Below are 20,112 nucleotides of genomic sequence, written 5' to 3'. Positions count from 1 at the left end.
GAAGACCCTCCAGCAACTATCAAGATGAAGAACAGGAATAAAAACTTTGACCATTCATCATTTGTATTTTTTTCTATACATTGACATTATGTGCGATTAGCTCCCGTGCACGTGTACTTCATATTCCTTTATTTTTCTGTTTAAGGGTTTGAACACGACCTAATGCAAATTTAACCCTTGAATGTAAAAGGTCATATGGCAATACATTGATGTTTTTCTCAACAAATGATTTGATACCTGGAAATTGGTGGTCTTACTTTAATTTAAACCATGTCAGCTATCTAGTTTTATCCACAGGTGCTTGGGTAGCCTATATGATACAGTTTTTTTTATATTTTTTTGTTGATAAGATATTCAATTTTCTATATTTATAATACAAATCTATCACTTCTGTGCATATCTCACCTACAGAAAATACCTAATTTTGCAATCCATACTAAGAAAAATTGGGTATGGTTTTATATACAAGAAAGACAGTTTCGTATTTGATATCAAGTTCAATTTTTCATGCAGAAATGACCACTTTTTTTTGTGTCCAGTAGCATCGTATATTCTTAAAATATTTTCTCGCATAATGCCTGGACATCGGTGGAAATACAACATTACACAGTGTGACACGTTTACAAATGAAAATCAACACTCAGACTAGTCATTAAGGTGGTATGGGAGTCTAAAATAAAAATGATAGAATTTGTTCATACTTTGCCAAAACGTTGTATCTATTGATACATGTTGAAAAATATAATAAAAATTATAGGTCACCGCGCATTTTCTCAAGCTACATGACGGGACAAAATGACACATTTTGTATGGATTATACAGGAAAAAACACCATTCTGTGATTAGAAACTAAACAAAATGATAGAATTGTTTTAAAAATACTTCAGGAAAAGATAGCTTTCAGACACTGCTTTGGGAATATCAAAAGAAAAGATAGGGTCACCGTACGTTTTTTCCGGCTAAAATACAAAATAGGAAAATTCCATACAGAATCCTTCAGAAAATGAGTTACCTCCCCTTAAAATGCCAATTTAAAAAATAATTAACATTTGCAAAAATATCAATATTTAGAAGTTATATTCTTATAAATTGGTACTTTTAAATGAAAATGTACATTAAACATCTGCATTCCTGCATCAAATTTTGCTAACTTGATGGAAAATCTGGACCTTTGATTCTCTGTTTTTTACAATCCAAGATGGAGGAAGACACCCATACCACCTTTAGTAGGACAATAAATGAACAAAAGACAAACCCGGGACACAGAAGTACAAACAATAGACCATCAACTCTGAAAACCAGAAGTAAAATAGAAACATTGATTACGAAAAATATACAGGGGTGACATCAGAGAGTGAAGAGAACTTGCTTCTTGCAAGACACTTTCAGTGAAAACAATTTGATATGAAGACAATCATATGAAGACAATCTTTTGTTTTAGTTTTTTTTCTTTTTTTTTTAAATTTAAAACATGAGGCATTTGCCTCATTTGCCTCAATGTAGTTACGGCCCTGACAAACTGTGTGTAATGTTAACCGGAAGAAAAACGGTCTCCGAATTTGGATATTTTCTCAAAAATTAATATTGTTTCAAAGACAACTTGTAGGAAGTACAAACACTACATTTGTACGATATATTACAAATATTTCCGACTTTGTCCGGTTTCAGAGGGGCTGCGGCTCAATGAAATCGGTCTCTTCCATAGTAGTACGTGTTGATTATAATTATGATACGTGTTATTGGATACGTATATGTTATAAATCAGATATGAGAACTTTAGTCAAACACGTGAACATGATTTTAACAGCTATAGAGCCCCTTTAACATTGATTTTTATTTATTACTGTAATGAAAAATTTATCATGGTTTATAACAGACTTGTAATCAAATATATAATGTCAAGTGTTAGAGACCCTTTTTTTAGCCTGCATGCGTCTTTTGTCACTAGAGCGAGACATGAAGATTTTACGTTCCGTCGTCGGCGTCGTCGTCGGTTGTGTCCACAAATATTCACTGTGGTCAAATAGATATAGGAAGATGTGGTGTGAGTGCCAATGAGACAACTCTCCATACAAATAACAATTTAAAAAGTAAACCATTATAGGTTAAAGTACGGCCTTCAACACGGAGCCTTGGCTCACACCGAACAACAAGCTATAAAGGGCCCCAAAATTACTAGTGTAAAACCATTCAAACGGGAAAACCAACGGTCTAATCTATATAAACAAAACGAGAAACGAGAAACACGTATATATTACATAAACAAACGACAACTACTGTACATCAGATTCCTGACTTAGGACAGGTGCAAACATTTGCAGCGGGATTAAACGTTTTAATGGATCCAAACCTTCTCCCTTTTTCTGAAACAATAGCATAAGGGAGCTACCATTTGATTTTTATGGGGGGGCTAGGATGAAATTTGAAAAAAATAGGCAGGACAGGAGTTTTGAGTAAAAAAAAAGGCAGGATGAGACACTTTGCAAAAAAAAAAGGCAGGATGACAATTTAGGTAAAAAAAAGTCAGGATAAACTAATAAAAAAAAAGGCAGGACCGAATAGAGTGAAAAATAAAAAGGCAGGACAGAGATTACAACTAAAAAAAAATGCAGGACAAAATTTTTCATCCTAGCCCCCCCATACAAATCAAATGGTAGCTCCCTAACATCACAACACAGAAAAACATACGATAAAATATCAATTGGCAGACTTAACTCAATCAAAAAACGTATGATTAAACAATGAACGAATAAATTTGATCTGCGATATCTGAATACAAATGCACAGTTAATTAAATATTAGAGACAAAAAAGTTTAAGTTTTTGAAATTTGAATAACTTTCCTAAACTGTCCCGAATTTCTACCAAACTTTGACAGCAGCTTGTTTATGATACTAAGATGGTATCCACCGAAGTAAATTTTGCTTAGGAATATTTGTCTGCCAGTTAACATTATATTCACTCTGTGGTTAAAGTTTTAATACTTTAAAATTATTCTGGATTTGTACCAAACGTGGATATAGAACCTTTATTATGGTTAAAAACTTGTATCTAGAATGAAATTTTGTGAAAAATTGTATTATGATGTCCTGTTTTTCCATATATTACTTGCAAATTGACTTAGTTTTTATTCCAGTTAACAGAACATACAGTCTGCAGTTTTTAAATCGTTTACAAGATTCATAAAATAGACGAGACACTGGGTTCCCCGGAACCCTAACAAATTTCGTATACGTATCATACTCAACCTAGTCTTTGTAATTAAAGACTTATAACACCTTATATGACTAGTATAATGATTTAAAGACTCACTATATATTAGTCTTTGATGCCATAACTTATAAATGTTAATTATTATTGAGTTGACCTCCGAAGACCTTCGATGATCATATGAGCTACAAAAACATAAATATTTATAGATATAAATAGAATTTTCTAGGTCTGTTTAATTCAGTCATATTTTTTTAATATATAAAAAATATATATATATTTATCATCGTTTTTACCTGATTAAGAGGGGGCAATAGGGGATCCACATGTTATCAACATCTCGATTTTGGCAGTTATTATAACGAGTTAGCGGTTTAAATTTATCTCAGATAACAGTTATATAACAACACCTTGAAAAAACCAAAACAGGTTAACATAAAAGGTATTGACCCCCCCCCCCCCCCCCCCCCACCACCACCACCACCCTCGATCGTTTAAGACTGAATGATTTTTAAAGGATCGAATCTATGTGTAATGCTAAAATTGAAAGAAAAAAATTGTTGTCGTCTTGTCGCCAAAAAATAGATTGTTTTTCGCCAGAGGCGAACAAAAAAAAAGGTTTGTCCAGAAAAAAAACCCCAAAGCCCCCCCCCCCCTCCCCCCCCGAAAATCAAATGGTTGCTGCCTAACTATATAATACAAGTCCTTGCCCCCCCTCCATCCGAACCCCTCCATCCCTGGTAACAAAAAAAAAGAAAATGTTAAAATAGGCCACTGAGGCCAGGGCTGGACTACAATGATTGTTAGCTTAATTTGACAAATTGAACCATAAGCGAATCATTATTTCACTTTCATGATTGAACACAAAAAAAATATTTCAGAGTTGGCGCTACTTAATCAGTTGTCATGTGACAAATTTTGATCACGTGAGAACAAAATGGCAGACCGAAGTGTTTCTGGTGACAGCGTTTCACTGGCAGCAAATTCCACCAGCACATCTAATCTTGTTGACCAAACTTACCAAGTTTACAAAAGAAGATGGTTTATATTATTTGTAATTTGTTTGCTCAATATTTCAAATGCAATGGTGAGTGAGAAGAAAACAAAATTTGAATGATTACTTTTACTTTTAGTTTTAGTTTTACTTTTTAGGCTGTCACTGATTAGGTTCATCTAATGAAACTGAAAAAAATGTTTGTGTTTTCATCACAAAATCTGCTATGAATACATACACTGTCACTGATGCATTTAATCAACCCAATCAGTTACACAAATTATAAAATCACCTATTTCTACTTCTATTTCTACCTCTAAGCAGCTTAAAGTGACCACCGTCATTAGGTTGGGCCATAAAAAAAAATGTGTTTGTTTGCCCTAACCCTTCCTACCAAGAAAAAAAGGTGCCTACTTAAAATCTTTTATTGTCCTGATGTGAAAAAGTTTTTTTAATAAGATAGACATAAAGACTAAAGAACATCTGACACTACATTTTATCTTTGCTGAATAAACAAAAAGAAAATGCCTACCTACCTTCCCACAGTCTCTACCTTGGGTAGGGTTTGGGCAAACCAAACTATATGTGGCCTTGACTATCCTGTCACTGTTGGATGTGCACTTTCAAACTTAACAAGTCCAAAAATAATTTTAACAAAATGAAAACTTTTATGCTGTACATACATTTGTAACATTTATACATGGTGCAAATGAAAACATGGGACTTGAAATTAAATGTGCATGCAGATTTTGAAGGAGTCAACTTTCTGCAGCAGTCACCAATGTCAGGTAAGTCAAAGATGTTCCAACATCTTATTGTATGTGGATAGAATGACTGTTTCCTGATGCTGGTCTTGCAAAAAAAAAGAAGAATAGCAAAATCAGGAAAAGTTTATAATTTTCTTAACCATAAAATGCATTTAAAATTTAATTATCTAGTTCTTGCCATGCCTTGAAACTTCTCCAGGTGCACAGATTTGTCTGTACTCTGAGAAATATTTGTGGTGTAAATACTGCCATATAAGCCAAAAGGTTACAGTGGCGGATCCAGAACTTTTCCTAAAAGGGGGGGGGGGGTCCCGCTGACTGACCTAAAGGGGGGGGGGGGCCGCTCCAGTCATGCTTCAATGATTCCCTATATAATCAACCAAATTTTTCCCACGAAAGGGGGGGCCCGGGCCCCTCAGGGCCCCCTGGATCCGCCTATGGGTTATGATGATCTTCAAGTTGATGTTTCACTTTTCAGTAGCACAGGCCATAATCTTACTGGTGAAATGACAATTTAAGTCGCCAAAGAATTTAAAAAATCACTATATATAGCCACCTGACTGACTTCATGGCAAAGTCAAATAGGTATAAGGAAGACAACTTGTAATTTAAAAGTTGCACAGAGAATAAACAAAAATGGTGATTAACAAAGAATATATAGTCGAGATTCAAGTTGATTGTAAACATGCATATTAATTAGATTAAAAATATGGTATATTAGTATATATATATATATATATGGCAGTAATATATGGTACAAATAAGTGATATATATTGAAAAATCTAAGATTTATGATTGTAAGGGGGAAGGACTATGGGGGGCTCATAACAGGATTCTGTCCTCATGCACCTATTAAAGCACTAGTCAAACAAAAAGTTGGGGATTCCAACATGTGCAAAGCATGGGTAAGATCAGATGGATCTGTCCAAACATGGAAGACATTAATTTTAAAGTAGCAGACATCTACAGACAATTTGGAATTTTCTTTTTCACAGATTGAAAAGAAAATGTTCATTGATTTTGTTCTCAAAGCGAGATTACCTTTCAAAGGATGAAACCTATATCGTAGTTTTTCCATTGGACAGGTCCACTTCCTTTATGAATCAGATGGTTAAGTGATATATTTGTGCGACATGTTTGCAACATTTATTTCACATGTTTTTGTACTTGCAGCTTATTCTGACATTAGGCCAACTAAAATTAATTAGTAGATTTTCATCCAAATTTTTGAAAAAAATGGGGCGTGTGGGAGGATTTTATTTTTTAAATTTTATTTCATATAAAACCCTCGTCACGAGTTCTTCATACCGCGGGGTATATGCTAGTGGAAAACAAGCTTGTATAATGTATATACATGCTGTATAAGGAATCCTACACTATTTTTTAAACTCTTAAAAATAAAAATCTCTGATTGGCAACCACTGTTATACATGTAATTGCCGCTTTAGAAACCTAATATAGTATACATCAAAAAGAAGAGAAATGCTCTCTTCAGTTGGACTATACCTACACCAAATTTATTTTGCTTTCTAAGCAATGGTTTGTAGTCCCCATGCCCATCAAATCAATAAAATGTATTGGTACAATTGTATGCAACACAAGTATTATGAGTACAGAATAAAATTTAAACTCAGTGTTGAAAGTAAATATGATGTAAAACATGAACTTAACCAAAAAGTAGTTGTTGTTTAATGACTAATTTGAGGGTATTGGGACAGTTACAGAGGGTGTTTGCTGTTTGTCAACGAAAACAACAGCCATGGGTAAATTTAAGGGCTTGTTATAAGGGAGCTACCATTTGATTTTTATGGGGGGGGGGGTCGCCCTGACTTTTTTTTTTGCAAGTGTCTCATCCTGCCTTTTTTTTTACTCAAAACTCCTGTCCTGCCAATTTTTTTCAAATTTCATCCTAGCCCCCCCCCCCCCCCCCCATAATAATCAAATGGTAGCTCCCTAATTAAAATGCCTGCTTGTCGACTTTTTTTTCTCACTATACGGTCAAAAATCAAACAAGTTCGTGCTTGTGTCAATTTCTTTAATCCATTTATGTCTTTGTACCAATTTGTTCTACAATTCTTGCGCTTTGGATATCATTCACAGTCCAAATTTCCTGACACAAAGTCATTGTATAAATAAAGAAAAAAACACGGTTTTTGATTCACTTGTGACTACCGCAATTTGCGTTCAAGGACAAGGCGTTTTACTCGTAACTCGATATTTCATGCCCTTCTCGTTATCAATCTCTATTCTCGGTAGATGATGTTGTCATCATAGAGCAGCAGAATATGTCGACTTAATCATTTTCGTTAGATTACTAGAAGAAATACAAAAACGAAATTTGAAATAGGAAGTTTTGAATGAAACGAAATTATCGATGGTTCCCGGTAACGGACATGAACAAAATCCGGAAATCGTATTTTTGTTAAATAAAAAAAATCGGGGCGGGACGATTTCAGAGGGGCGGGCGGGGATGAAAATCTAGCAATTAATTTTAATTGGCCTTATGTTTCCCAAAAGTTAATAAAAGCAACAAGTAGCTGCTTTTATTTCGTTTGTGAAATGACCATTTATTTTCTGTTTGTCCTTATGTGTTACAGTATACATTGTATGCTTAAATCAGTTAGCCAATTATGTTTGGAACTGAAAATTAAGAAAAAACATACCAAAACTATTGTTATAAGTAAGATGACATATTTATAAAATTTATACATATATCTGTAATAATTTAAGATTTGTTTTACACAGCCAGACACCATCTTTTCACATAAAAAGTCTGTCATGGCCATACATAATATATAAACTTGAACATGGCTTTACTACTGTATCCCTCAATTATTTATTCCTATTGTAGGTATGGATTACCTTCTCACCAATAGCTGATGTAACAGCAGAAAAGTTTAAAGTCGATGCCTTTAAAGTGAATGTGTTGTCATTGGTCTTTCTAATTTGTTCAGTTCCATTTGGATTTTGTGCCTCATGGGTTTTAGACACCTTTGGCTTAAGAGCAAGTGTAAGTATGTAAAATTGAGAAGGGAAATGGTGAATAATTCAAAGAGACAACAACCCAACCAAAGAGCAGATAACAGATATATCCATACAGATAAATAATAGTTGATTAAAGTGTCATCATAAAAAAAGGATCAATACCCTTTAAAGACTTACAAGACACATACATATATTGAAGTTTAAAAAGCAAGGATTTGATTTGATAAATAGCAGTGAATTGTTAATTCTGCTTTTTGAACTTAAACATATAATTGCAACACAGAGACAGACAAAAAGGGAGTTCACCCAGTTGATTGGAGACAAATTTTCATGCTTACCTATTTGTCAAACATATTTGCACAATAATATCTCAACTCAATCACCATCACAACTACATGCAAGAACAGAGAATAATCATGGGCTGAACTTAGAGAATAATCTACAGGAATGCATGTTTATGTTTACTAGCTAGTTCCGGGAAAAATCTCTTCAAATAATTGTTGTGGGAACATTTTGAGGTTGACTTTCATTGTCCTTACTTGGTGCAAGTACTTTTGAATGAAAGTTATTATAATGTAATGCAAAATGTAGTACCTTAGTGGGAATCAGGTTTTGACAATAACTGGTAGGACAACCATCATGACCATGTATTGCAGAGACAATATCCACACATAGAAGTATGAATAGCTGGAAGGACTCTTTATGTTTCAAGAGTGCAACAAAAAATAAAAAGTAAAATCACAAAAATACTGAACTGCGATGAAAATTCAAATCAGTAAGTCCTTAATTAAATGGAAAAATCAAAAGCTCAAACACATCAAACGAATGGATAACAAATGTCATATTCCTGACTTTGTACAAAGCCAATATAAAAAAAAACAATATATAAATAACATACAACATGTAACTCTTTTTATGGATAGCTATTGAGAAATATATTTTCTTTGTTCTTATAGATCTTATTATCAGCTTGGCTGAATGGTGTTGGTGCATTGCTACGTAATGTTAGTGTGTTTGATGGTATTGATGACTCAGCTAGATATCCAATATTGTTACTTGGACAGACGTTAGCAGCATGTGCACAACCTTTTGTAATGTTTGCTCCTACCAAACTTGCAGCTTTATGGTTCGCTGGTAATCAGAGAGCTACAGCTAATATGCTAGCTTCTATGGGTATGTATGGAGAAGAAGAAGGGATATAAAGTTTGATAGGCTTTCTGAGGTTCAGAGAAATATAAAGGAGTTGATATAGTTTCAGTGTTGTTTTTTTTTGTTTTTTTTATTAAATTATAAGACATTTCATAAAAATAATCAAAAGATTGGACAGTACAACAAACAACACCAATTACAAGACCTGATTCCCTGTAGAAAATAGACATGTTTACATGCACAAGCATATTGCATTCCAGAAATTACATAATGCATATACTATAAATTTAAAGTAAAAACTGAAAAAAGTTTTATCCTACGTCTTAATAATTTCACTGAAGATGAAAATTTTTCCAATATTTGATATTGTCATTTATTAAAGTAGTAAGCATAACATTCAATTGTAACTAGTAACCTTAATTATCTTCCAGCTAACCCACTTGGAATCTTAACAGCAAATGTTATAGTTCCAGCCATGGTTACAAGTTGTGATGGACACGACATTCCTTCAGCTGTATGTATTGTGTATTGTTTTATGTCTTTTGAAACTTTCATTTTTTACTACAGTGGAAATATTCAGAGATCACCTGTTTTATTCTTTGAACATCAGGTTACACCCCTTTACTTACTTATTCTGTAAAACTCACATTTTTCATCCTCCAGAAAAACTCTTGGTGTCAATCATAAATACTGGTTAAGGTAAAAATGCAGTCTGTTTCCAACCTATCAACCTGATACTGTGTCTATTCTTTTCCAACCATTGGCATAAAATAACTGAATCACTGGTAAGAGTGGACGACACATTTCTTTTCAAAAAACCGTGCAGGATGAAAATGCTACCAAGAGTAATTTGAAATATTAACTTTAAACTAGTTTCTTAAATTTTAATTGATTTTTTTTTATATTGACTGACTTACCTAACCTTTCTTCTGGTTTGTAACTAATGATGGCCACATTTGATTTTGCTTTAGTTATGGGTTATGACAGGGATCAGTTTAACTGGTACCATGATGGCCACATTTGTTTTTTCTTTAGTTATGGGTTATGACAGGGATCAGTTTAACTGGTACCATGTTGGCCACATTTGTTTTTTCTTTAGTTATGGGTTATGACAGGGATCAGTTTAACTGGTACCATGATGGCCACATTTGTTTTACTTTAGTTATGGGTTATGACAGGGATCAGTTTAACTGGTACCATGATGACCACATTTGTTTTTTCTTTAGTTATGGGTTATGACAGGGATCAGTTTAACTGGTACCATGATGGCCACATTTGTTTTTTCTTTAGTTATGGGTTATGACAGGGATCAGTTTAACTGGTACCATGATGGCCACATTTGGTGTTTGTAGTTCTACTCCTCCTACACCACCTACAGCAAGTGCTGAAGAAGACTCAGAAAAATTTATTGATGGTCTGAAAAAAGTAAGTAGCAGTTGACATATTTATTACAACTTTACATGATAAGTATTACCAATGTTAATTTACATACCATAATTCATGATAAGAATTGACACTTAATGTGCATCATAAGCAATAAAGATTGGGTTGAAAAGAACAGAAAACAAAATCTGATTTCAACTACAGATGATTTATTTCCTTTTGAAGTTGAATGATTTCAGTGAGCATTAACATGGATTTAGTACTACAAAAAGATGATGTTTCTTGTGCATTTGATTTAAGTATACCGGTCTATTAGGATATGGAATTTCAAGATTAGATCATAGATGAGAAATTAATGTTTTGACCGTGATTTTATGTTCTGATCTAAATCTAAATTTGATCTTGTGAAATCAGTACATTCCCAGGAAATTTTTGATGCATCGGTTTAAAATGATGATGTAGACGCATTAATTTGGACATAGTACAATTGTTCATTATGTAGTGAACTTTAAAAGATTATTACTGTTTTAACCAAAATATCACGCTTTACTGAACATGTAAATGTGATAGTGTGAGCAGGGAAGTGGTGTCCTTATGGACACACATGTGCTTGAGGCCTCATTCTTTGTTAATAACAGATGCAATATGTTCATAAATTTGAGCAAGGAATTGACATTTAAGCACCACAAGGTCAACTTGTTTCTTTGAAGAACACACAACATCTATCTGTTTTGAATATAGATCCTGTGTCCATCATCCCTGGGTTAACAAGGATCTGAAAATGTCCAGTTCTACATTTTAAAGCTAACCAATATGCAATATATGCCTCTAATTCGTTAAAGTGTTTATCTTCGAACTTGAAAATATCAAAAACGTCTTCAAAACAGAAAGTTCATCAGAGCAGGAACATGATTTGTATGTTGCACATTAAGCACATAAATATTACAGCACTCAAGCATTCAATGTTTCCATCTTTTAAATGCGCTAATTGATTCAAATAAAAAAATCTTTTATTTGCAGTTATTAAAGAACAAGAATTACTGGGTGTTAAATATAACATTTGGTGCAGGATTAGCTATTTTCACTTCCTTTACAACATTTTTAGACCAGATATTATGTCCAAAAGGCTATTCAAATGTAAGTAATAGTCCAGAAAGTGATTGAAAAGTATATAAGCAAAGAAAAATTATTATTTTAAATATGTGCGTGTTGTGTAAAGAAACATTTATATGACCAAAGAAAAACAGTTTAATTTGTTATTTTTATGTTATGTAAGAAAAGTTTATTTTAGCAGAGAAAAATATGTGTGTGTTGTGTGTAAAGTAAAGATTTATATAAGCAAAGTAGGTTTTTATAAATAATGTGTATGGAAAAGTTTGTTTTTAGCCAAGAAAAAGTTTATATTATATAAGCAAAGAAAAACATAGTTTGGAACTTATGCGTCATGTAAGGAAACATTTCTATAAAAAGAGAAAAATATGTGTGTGTTGTGTAAAGAGAAATTTTAAGAGATTGTTATTTGAGATTATTTATTAATTACCATACTTTGTGTTTTAGTCCTTTGCAGGTTTATGTGGTGCCTTAATGATAGCAGGAGGTGTGTTAGGAGCTGTAGTATCAGGGATATATGTAGATAGATCTAAGAAATTTGCTGAAGTCATCAAATTTTCATATGCAGGTGCAGTAATGGCAGGATTAGCATTTACTCAGGTAAAAACTGATCTAGATAATATTTAGAATTTGTTTTCTAGATAGTTCATACATTTCCCATGTACGAATTCCCATATAGTTTTATACCACAAGATAAAAGTTATCATTACTATATAAGGCTTGTGTCTTTACAGGAGAAACTTTAATGAGGTCAGTTACAACTCTGACAGTGCGATTAGTTTAAACCACTTAAATTCATTTTAGTCAAAATGTACTTTTCCTCTCAGTTATGTGTTGATATGAATAATGGTTTAGTTTTATTCCAGTTACTGTTACTGTCGTTTTCTTTGCCATAGTATGATTCATTCTTCTAAACTATAGAACATATAACATAAAAGTTAGGAGATATGGTATGATTGCCTATGAGACAACTTTCCATCAAAGTAGGCAACCATATATCCTTCAAAAATGAGGGAAAAAAATACTGTATAGTCAGCTATAAAATGCTCCAACATGAAAAATACGAATTGATTGAGAAAACTAACAGCCTAATTTATAACAAAACAATTTACGAAAAAAATATAACGGACATGAACCAACCACAACAACTGAACTACCAGCTCCTGACTTTGGACAGGCACATAAAATTTATTTGAAAAATACTAGGTTTGCAGGGGCGTAGCTGCCGTTAGGCACTTTAGGCACGTGCCTACACATAATTTGTTCACAGATAGTTTTTTTTTTAATAATAAACAACGTTCTATCATAGATGAAAGCCATTGAAGTTGTCAAAACTCTTTAATTATCGAATGTCATGTGTGCACTAGTCTCTCGTCCTTAGTAAATGGAATATTGGATAGAATTGAATGTTTTTACGATTTTACCTTATATAGAAACTATAAACTAGAACTTTGGTTCAGATCATACTTCTATCAACAAAAGCTTGAATGAACCTCAACTTAGACACATGCGTTTTTTTAATTAGGTGTTGTTAGTTTTCAACTAGCTTTCCACTTTGTACATGTCTTCACCCAACTTGCAACTGTTGGTCTTCCGTTTGGCTGTGCAGGATGTATAAATACGCAGTGACGTCTGGTCAGAATGGGGACATTGAATCCAATGCCTAGTTGTAGAGAGAATGCAAATCTTTGATGAGTTCGTAGTTGGTCTTCTGAAAGGCAAAATTTCTGCTCCTATCCAATAATCCCTCATTTTCCAATGCATGGCATTTTTAAATATCCAGACCTTCGTCCTGGACGACACCTATTACAGGACCTAGCTCTAAGTTGTATTTATTGTTATTTTTTAACGGTCCTGAACTTGCATAAATATTTGACACTGGATGTAAAAAAAATCAATCAACCAACTGGCTTCCAGTAATTTTTCTGCGTGTAATGGCCACAATTATTCAAAATTCCTAAGCAGGAGGGATTTTACAGTAGAGGATTTAAAGAAATACGAATTTCTTGAATTTTGTTAGGCATCGACTATGTCTGTATGTCTTTGTGAGGCTAGGGTGATGGTTTAAGATTAAAAAAAAATGATGGTTGATGTCTAGCCAAAAGGATAGTTCTATTATATAGTAGTATCAGTTTTTACGTGCCTATCTTTTTTTTAATGATCGTCAATATGTACTTTTAATTAAGTTAAACGTATATATCAATCAGAATGGAATAGATATGATAATACCAAACAGGGTGTACTGCTTAATTAAAGGGATACGCTGATCTACGCTGGGCAATGCATATTGTAAATATTTTTTTTATATTACGGATTGTACTGCGTTATTTAATTCACCATTCAGATGTTATATGGTACATTATTTCTGGGAACAGTATATCTAACTGATATATATATATATGTTCCTGATTATTTGTAATTCTTCGAACTTTTCATCATGTATATTATAATTATCATGATTAAATAACCAGAAAATTTAATACTTTTGTACATAAAATTTTGTAGCTAAAACGCTTAAAACCGTTTTCCGTGGGGGGCGTCGGCCTCCTGAACTCCCTACCAGGGCTCTGCCCTGGACCTGCTGGGGCCTTAAGCGGCCACCAGACCCCCTGCCGATTGGTGCCTACAGTTGAATGAATACCTAGCTACGCCCCTGGTTTGTTTAATGTCAAGTAGAAGATAAATATCTTCCGTTTTTTTGTCAAGAAGTTGAAGTTTTAAATAGCAGTTGTATTGTATTGATGTTATAATTTCAGGTAGCCAGACTAAGGGATCAAAGTGTATTGGCAGCTACTTGTATAACATTGTTTGGTGTATTTGGTTTTGCTATGTATCCTATATCTATGGAAATGTCTGTAGAAGTTACCTACCCTGTTGCTGAGGCAACAAGTTCAGGATTACTTATAGTGTCAGGGTAAGACCTTATTTGATACTGAACATAAAAGATAAATCACCATCACTTTTAAAAAGTTATAGTAAAGAACTAAAGACAAAATTATTTGCTCACATCATTAATTAAATACTGTAAACTAGCTTATTTTCGTGGATACTTTATTTCGTGTGGAGCTCTTTCTTGCCCTCTTTGCAGCAATTTAATTTTGTCATTTTCAAATTTTCATGATGTAGTAAGGTAAGGAAAGTTTTGAATTTTTGCTACAATTTGTATTCACATAATTTTTCCACTCGTGAAGTCATGAAAATATATTGCTTGCTAAAACTAGTTGGTTTACAGTATTTGAACCTACAATTACAGTGAGTTGACTGTTATTGTTGCTCTCCACCAATTGCAACTCATTCAAAATTTTGACCAAATTGCAATTTGTTTTATTAAACCAAATTGTTCAACTGGTCAGAAAATTGAACAAATTGTTCAGTCAAAATGTGAAAGTGCAAGGTGATAAAATAAAACATACTTACAATACTATAAGTCTTTAACTCCACTTTAATGATGTTGTGACAAAAATTAGTTTTTCAGTTTGTATAGTTATATTATATTCATTTCCATGCTGAAGGGGAACTGTTTATTTTGAATTGCTATTAAATTGTCCAAACTAAGCTTTCATGCTTTTTGTTTATCAATTGATATTGCATTTGAAATATTTCTTAAATTGACATTTTATGTTGTATTTTTTTGTAAAATTTTTGTTCTTCATGTTTAAATCCAAGTTGAGACCTGTAGAATACCATATAACTTGTTTTCCAAAAAGTATTAACAATACATTGTATTACCCAACTTCAATGTAAATATAAAACTGACAAATCAAACATAAGGCTTTATCAACCAAAAGAACAAATGTATAACAACTGTCATGTTCCTCACTTATTAACTTGTATTCAATAACATAATATTATTTTTTTTTTCAGTCAAATACAAGGTATCATTATAATATTAGTGTTACAGTTTTTAGCCCAGCCTTTATCACCAGAAGATTTAGCTATAGGAACTGGTTGTTCAGGAGGTAGGAATTCAGTTTTAAAACATTGTGCATTTTTGAGTAGTCAGGATTGTTTTAATGTATTCTGAATTCTGAATGGTTCTTGTAAGGAAATATGAACAGATCAGCATACACTTTAAACATGCATATAAATATAAGTCTTAAGTTTAGGGTTTATTTTCCTGTCAGTTTGCTCTTAACATTGTATACATTAATCGCTATTTGTTAATTTTTTATATTTTACCCAAAATTTTGCATCTTATTTTCTTTCTTAGTGTCAGATACTTTCTCTTGTAAAGTAAAAATTTTTATGAAAAAATCTGTGATGTTCATTACTTGCAGTCATATATTGATAACATGTATAAGAATGATGGCAAACTATATTTTGTTATTAACACCAACCTTGCACTATCATTATTATGATCAAACTTAAGACTCCAATAATTGACTAATTGATGAATTTCTAGCTTTGTATGATCTGGATTCTTTATATCTCCCTCTTAACTTTAAGATATGTATTTACAGGTTGTTCAGGTAACAGTACTTCACAGTTCACGCCTCAGGAATGGACAGGTATGTATTGTACTGACACCATCAAATGACACATTAAAAGGGTACCCTCATTTAGATTGTTTACATGTCATATCAGACCTTTTATAGCTTGCTATGCTTTTGTTATTTTTTGCTCATAGTTGAAGGACATATGGTGATATATAGTTGCTAACTTTTAAGTCATTTAGTCTAGTGGAGAGTTGTCTCATTGGCAATATACCAAATTTTTATATCTCAGTATCAAAGCAATATTTATAAGTATTTTGAAATCAATTTAAGTTACAATATAATGGACTGTAAAGTCAGAATTGATTTAAAATTTTGTGGAAATTATTAAAATTGGGAAATAAAGTCAATTTCTAAATGTTAGATAAGTGGTTTGTTCCTTTGGGTATTTGATACCATGTTATAGTGTTCAATAACATATTTTTTCTCACAATATGCAAAAGGCCTACATTAAATGTACCGGTAGATATTGTCAATTTTACATTTAATGTAAAAATAAGTCTATTTCTAGTGCTGCATATTTCTGAAGGAAAGACATTGATGCTTTAATTCTGGTTTCTTATATTAAGTTCCCAGACTAGGTTCATTAAATAAGTATGCAAGACCATACTAATGCCTTGTACTGTATTTTTAAACTGGTTCCTTTGTAAATGCATCACTGACTCTAGTCTTAATATAGACAGTCAAATAAATATTAAAGTCAAGGCTTAAGTGAACTTGTATTTATGAATAAATATTTTACAATTTATTTTTCAGTGCCAAATCTGGTTGCCAACGGTTATGCTGTAATTGCTGTGTGCATAGTATTATTGTTACTGAGACCAGATTATAAAAGACTTAAAGCAGAAAAGAAAATTTTAGCAGAAAGAATATTAAACATTTCTCACGATCTTCGATCATAGTAATATAGGTATTAGTTTAATGAAATCCATGTCACAAAACCATGAACTGCTTAGAATACCGGTAATTCCTTTTGTTTTATCATTCAAACCTGCTCAGAAGTCCTCTTTAGTGAACAACAACAATAAATGAATGTCAATTTGTTTTTGAAAAAGTACTACACCAGGACACTAATGACAAAATCTGAGCATTCTTACAAATTACTATGAAAGGATCCATTGGAAGTTTTTGGGGGCATCTAGTAGAGCTAGAAAAAATATTTGATTATTGTATCATTATTGCTTCTAGCTAGAATGCGTCAAAATATATATTCTAGATCTTAAATGGTTTATTAAATCTGTGATGAAAATAATTTTTTAACAAGTTATTGGATTTGTTTTATATATTTTTTTATATATATTTTTCTAAGTATAATGTTGATGTTAGATTGCCATATGTTTGACAAGGCAATGTATAATTGAAACTGAAGTAGAGCAATACGAACAAAATATTTGTTAGAAAATTAATTTCTAGTCCTACATGGGAAGTGTTGTTTTGTTAACACATTTTTTTGTATTATTGATGTATATATCATTATTTATATTTATTTATGAACAAATTATACAAGTTTGTGTTACATACATTTGTGAAATTGTTTTCATATTGAAAGCTTGTTAATTGTTATTCAGAATTTATAAAAGGTTGACATGCATGTAGTATGGCATTTTATGAGCAATCTATAAACAAATGTTGAAATGTTTAAATAATTATTTGCTTCAGTATATGTAATTCATTGCTTTCTTTATTTTCTTCCAATCAAACAACATACAAATCATCCTTTGTTTAATACTTTTACATGTATGAATTTTTAGAGAATAAAAGATTTTTTAAAGAAATTGCTGAAACTGATTTATTTAACTAACCGATCTCTTGAAGGCAGTTCCCATATATAAGTCAGAAATTGTTTTTGGATAGCTCTTCTCAAAAATATTTTCTATTTTTCTGTATTTTATTAAGAATAGATGTTTGGTTCATGTCAGTGAGACAGCTAAGTACTCAAGGTCATGAAAAAATCTTAAAAAAAACAAGTAGAGGTCAACATAGTCTTCAACAATAATAACCTGTCTTTTACAAAATCTCTAAGTATGGCCCAGCTACAAGTTGTGAACATTGAACATTGTTTATTAAAGATCTCCTATCATCATTTGAATGATGGTTTCTGCGGATTTATTTATTTTCTATAGGTATGAATTTTCAGGGATTGAGGAAAACTTCCATTTTAGTATATATTTGATTTCATGGTTTTGCTTTAGTCAGCATATATTTCTATGGATGATTTGTAATTCGTTGAACAGTTAAATTATGGTTTCCCTGTATCCACAAAGTACATGAAAAGTTGGTATCCAATGAATAATAATGAATCCACAGTATACCTGAGTTGAGCACATATATTTTGTTCACACTTATTGATTGTTAATGAATAGGGTGTTGGTTTGTTGAGGCCCTTCCACTTGTATATCAGACTTTTACATTCTTTGCATCAAGGAACATTGTTAATGAACAGGGTGTTGGTTTGTTGAGGCCCTTCCACTTGTATATCAGACTTTTACATTCTTTGTTTCGAGGAACATTGTTAATGAACAGGGTGTTGGTTTGTTGAGGCTCTTCCACTTGTATATCAGACTTTTACATTCTTTGTATCGAGGAACATTGTTAATGAACAGGATGTTGGTTTGTTGAGGCCCTTCCACTTGTATATCAGACTTTTACATTCTTTGCATCAAGGAACATTTAATGTCAGGTTTCTTTCTCATCTATTATTGTCATAACATAAACATGATAGAGGTCATGTGACCTACATTTGCATAATTATTTTTGTCTTATGAATGTTTAATTTATGCTTGTTGTAACTTACTTAGACAGTCATTGACTTGAATGATTTTAGCTTGCAATCAGGGATTAATTTGTAAAATATAATCAAAATTTGCTCAACGTTTTATACAATTGTATTGATTTTATTATTTTATAGAAATCTTCTCACCCAGTCATTAATCATTGCAGACACATTCTTGACAATAAGTATAGGCAGAAGTAGTCATTATTTTTGTAGGTAGAAAAAAAATCATAAATATTGATTGTAACACTAGGGTTTTCCCTTATATAAATCACAAGAAAATTCTAAAACCATGAAAATTAAATCGCTGCCAAATCAGGCGAACAGAGCTACAACTGAAATTAAGGAATAACAATACTGTAGTTGAAGAGTTGTCACCGTAATTTGACGGTCGCAAATGCAGTTTTACTGGCGAGGCATACATAGGCAATTTTACTGGCAAGGCATACATAGGCAATTTTACTGGCGAGGCATACATAGGCAATTTTACTGGCGAGGCATACATAGGCAATTTTACTGGCAAGGCATACATAGGCAATTTTACTGGCGAGGCATACATAGGCAATTTTACTGGCTAGGCATACATAGGCAATTTTACTGGCAAGGCATACATAGGCAATTTTACTGGCGAGGCATACATAGGCAGTTTTACTGGCGAGGCATACAAATGCAGTTTTACTGGCAAGGCATACATAGGCAATTTTACTCGCGTGAAATTCACATGAAAATTTTTACCAGAGATTCACCTAAAACCAGCTTATACATGAAACACAAGTGAAATATCAATAAAAATTTTGACATAAAAATTGCAAGAGTATCTGTGAAAACAAGTTGGTTTACAATAATTATTTCAATATTTATTCTGATCAAAAAGGTAATGTTTCCTCACAATATACGGGATTCTTACAACATATGTAATCATTGAGGGATCTGTTAAAAGATAGGCAATTACATTTGTTATTTATTCCATTTTCATAACATTTCTCAATCAGATTCCAATTTAGGTTTTACTGTTTGCATAGGAATTATTTCAATGTACTTGTTATTTTAGTTTAAGTGCATGGACACTAATGTATATGATATTTATAATTATAATTGATACATGTGGTGCTAAACAGTCAAATAAAGTACAAAGTTGTTTATGGTGGTTTAAGCCTTGGTGAGGGCTTACATAGGCTATGCCTGTTGCCCAATCCAATTCAATTTATTTGAATAAAATATTGTTTAAACTAATTAAACTAACCCTTG

At 32.4% G+C, this 20,112-nt stretch overlaps 1 protein-coding gene across 1 annotated transcript; it reads left to right on the top strand.

Annotated features, from left to right (window-relative positions):
- The first annotated feature begins 4,124 nt into the window (after nucleotides 1-4,124).
- On the top strand, nucleotides 4,125-17,866 carry LOC139520905 (solute carrier family 49 member A3-like). The gene is made up of 11 exons (XM_071313937.1): nucleotides 4,125-4,296; nucleotides 7,823-7,981; nucleotides 8,913-9,129; nucleotides 9,537-9,619; nucleotides 10,396-10,530; nucleotides 11,509-11,625; nucleotides 12,046-12,198; nucleotides 14,355-14,512; nucleotides 15,463-15,557; nucleotides 16,059-16,106; nucleotides 16,848-17,866. The coding sequence occupies exons 1-11, from the start codon at nucleotides 4,147-4,149 to the stop codon at nucleotides 16,991-16,993; spliced, it is 1,461 nt and encodes a 486-aa protein (XP_071170038.1). The 5' UTR covers nucleotides 4,125-4,146; the 3' UTR covers nucleotides 16,994-17,866.
- The last annotated feature ends 2,246 nt before the right edge of the window (nucleotides 17,867-20,112 follow it).

The sequence above is a fragment of the Mytilus edulis genome, chromosome 4, assembly GCF_963676685.1.
Source record: "Mytilus edulis chromosome 4, xbMytEdul2.2, whole genome shotgun sequence".
In the NCBI taxonomy this organism is placed as follows: domain Eukaryota; kingdom Metazoa; phylum Mollusca; class Bivalvia; order Mytilida; family Mytilidae; genus Mytilus; species Mytilus edulis.
This window is presented reverse-complemented; position numbering and strand designations above follow the sequence as displayed.

Bases quoted from the DNA above. Each gene is read 5' to 3' on its own strand.
- LOC139520905 (XM_071313937.1), top strand. From the start codon at position 4,147: ATGGCAGACCGAAGTGTTTCTGGTGACAGCGTTTCACTGGCAGCAAAT. The intron at 9,620-10,395 runs GTATGTATTGTG...TTTTTTCTTTAG, and splicing joins GACACGACATTCCTTCAGCT to TTATGGGTTATGACAGGGAT. The intron at 14,513-15,462 runs GTAAGACCTTAT...TTTTTTTTTCAG, and splicing joins GGATTACTTATAGTGTCAGG to TCAAATACAAGGTATCATTA.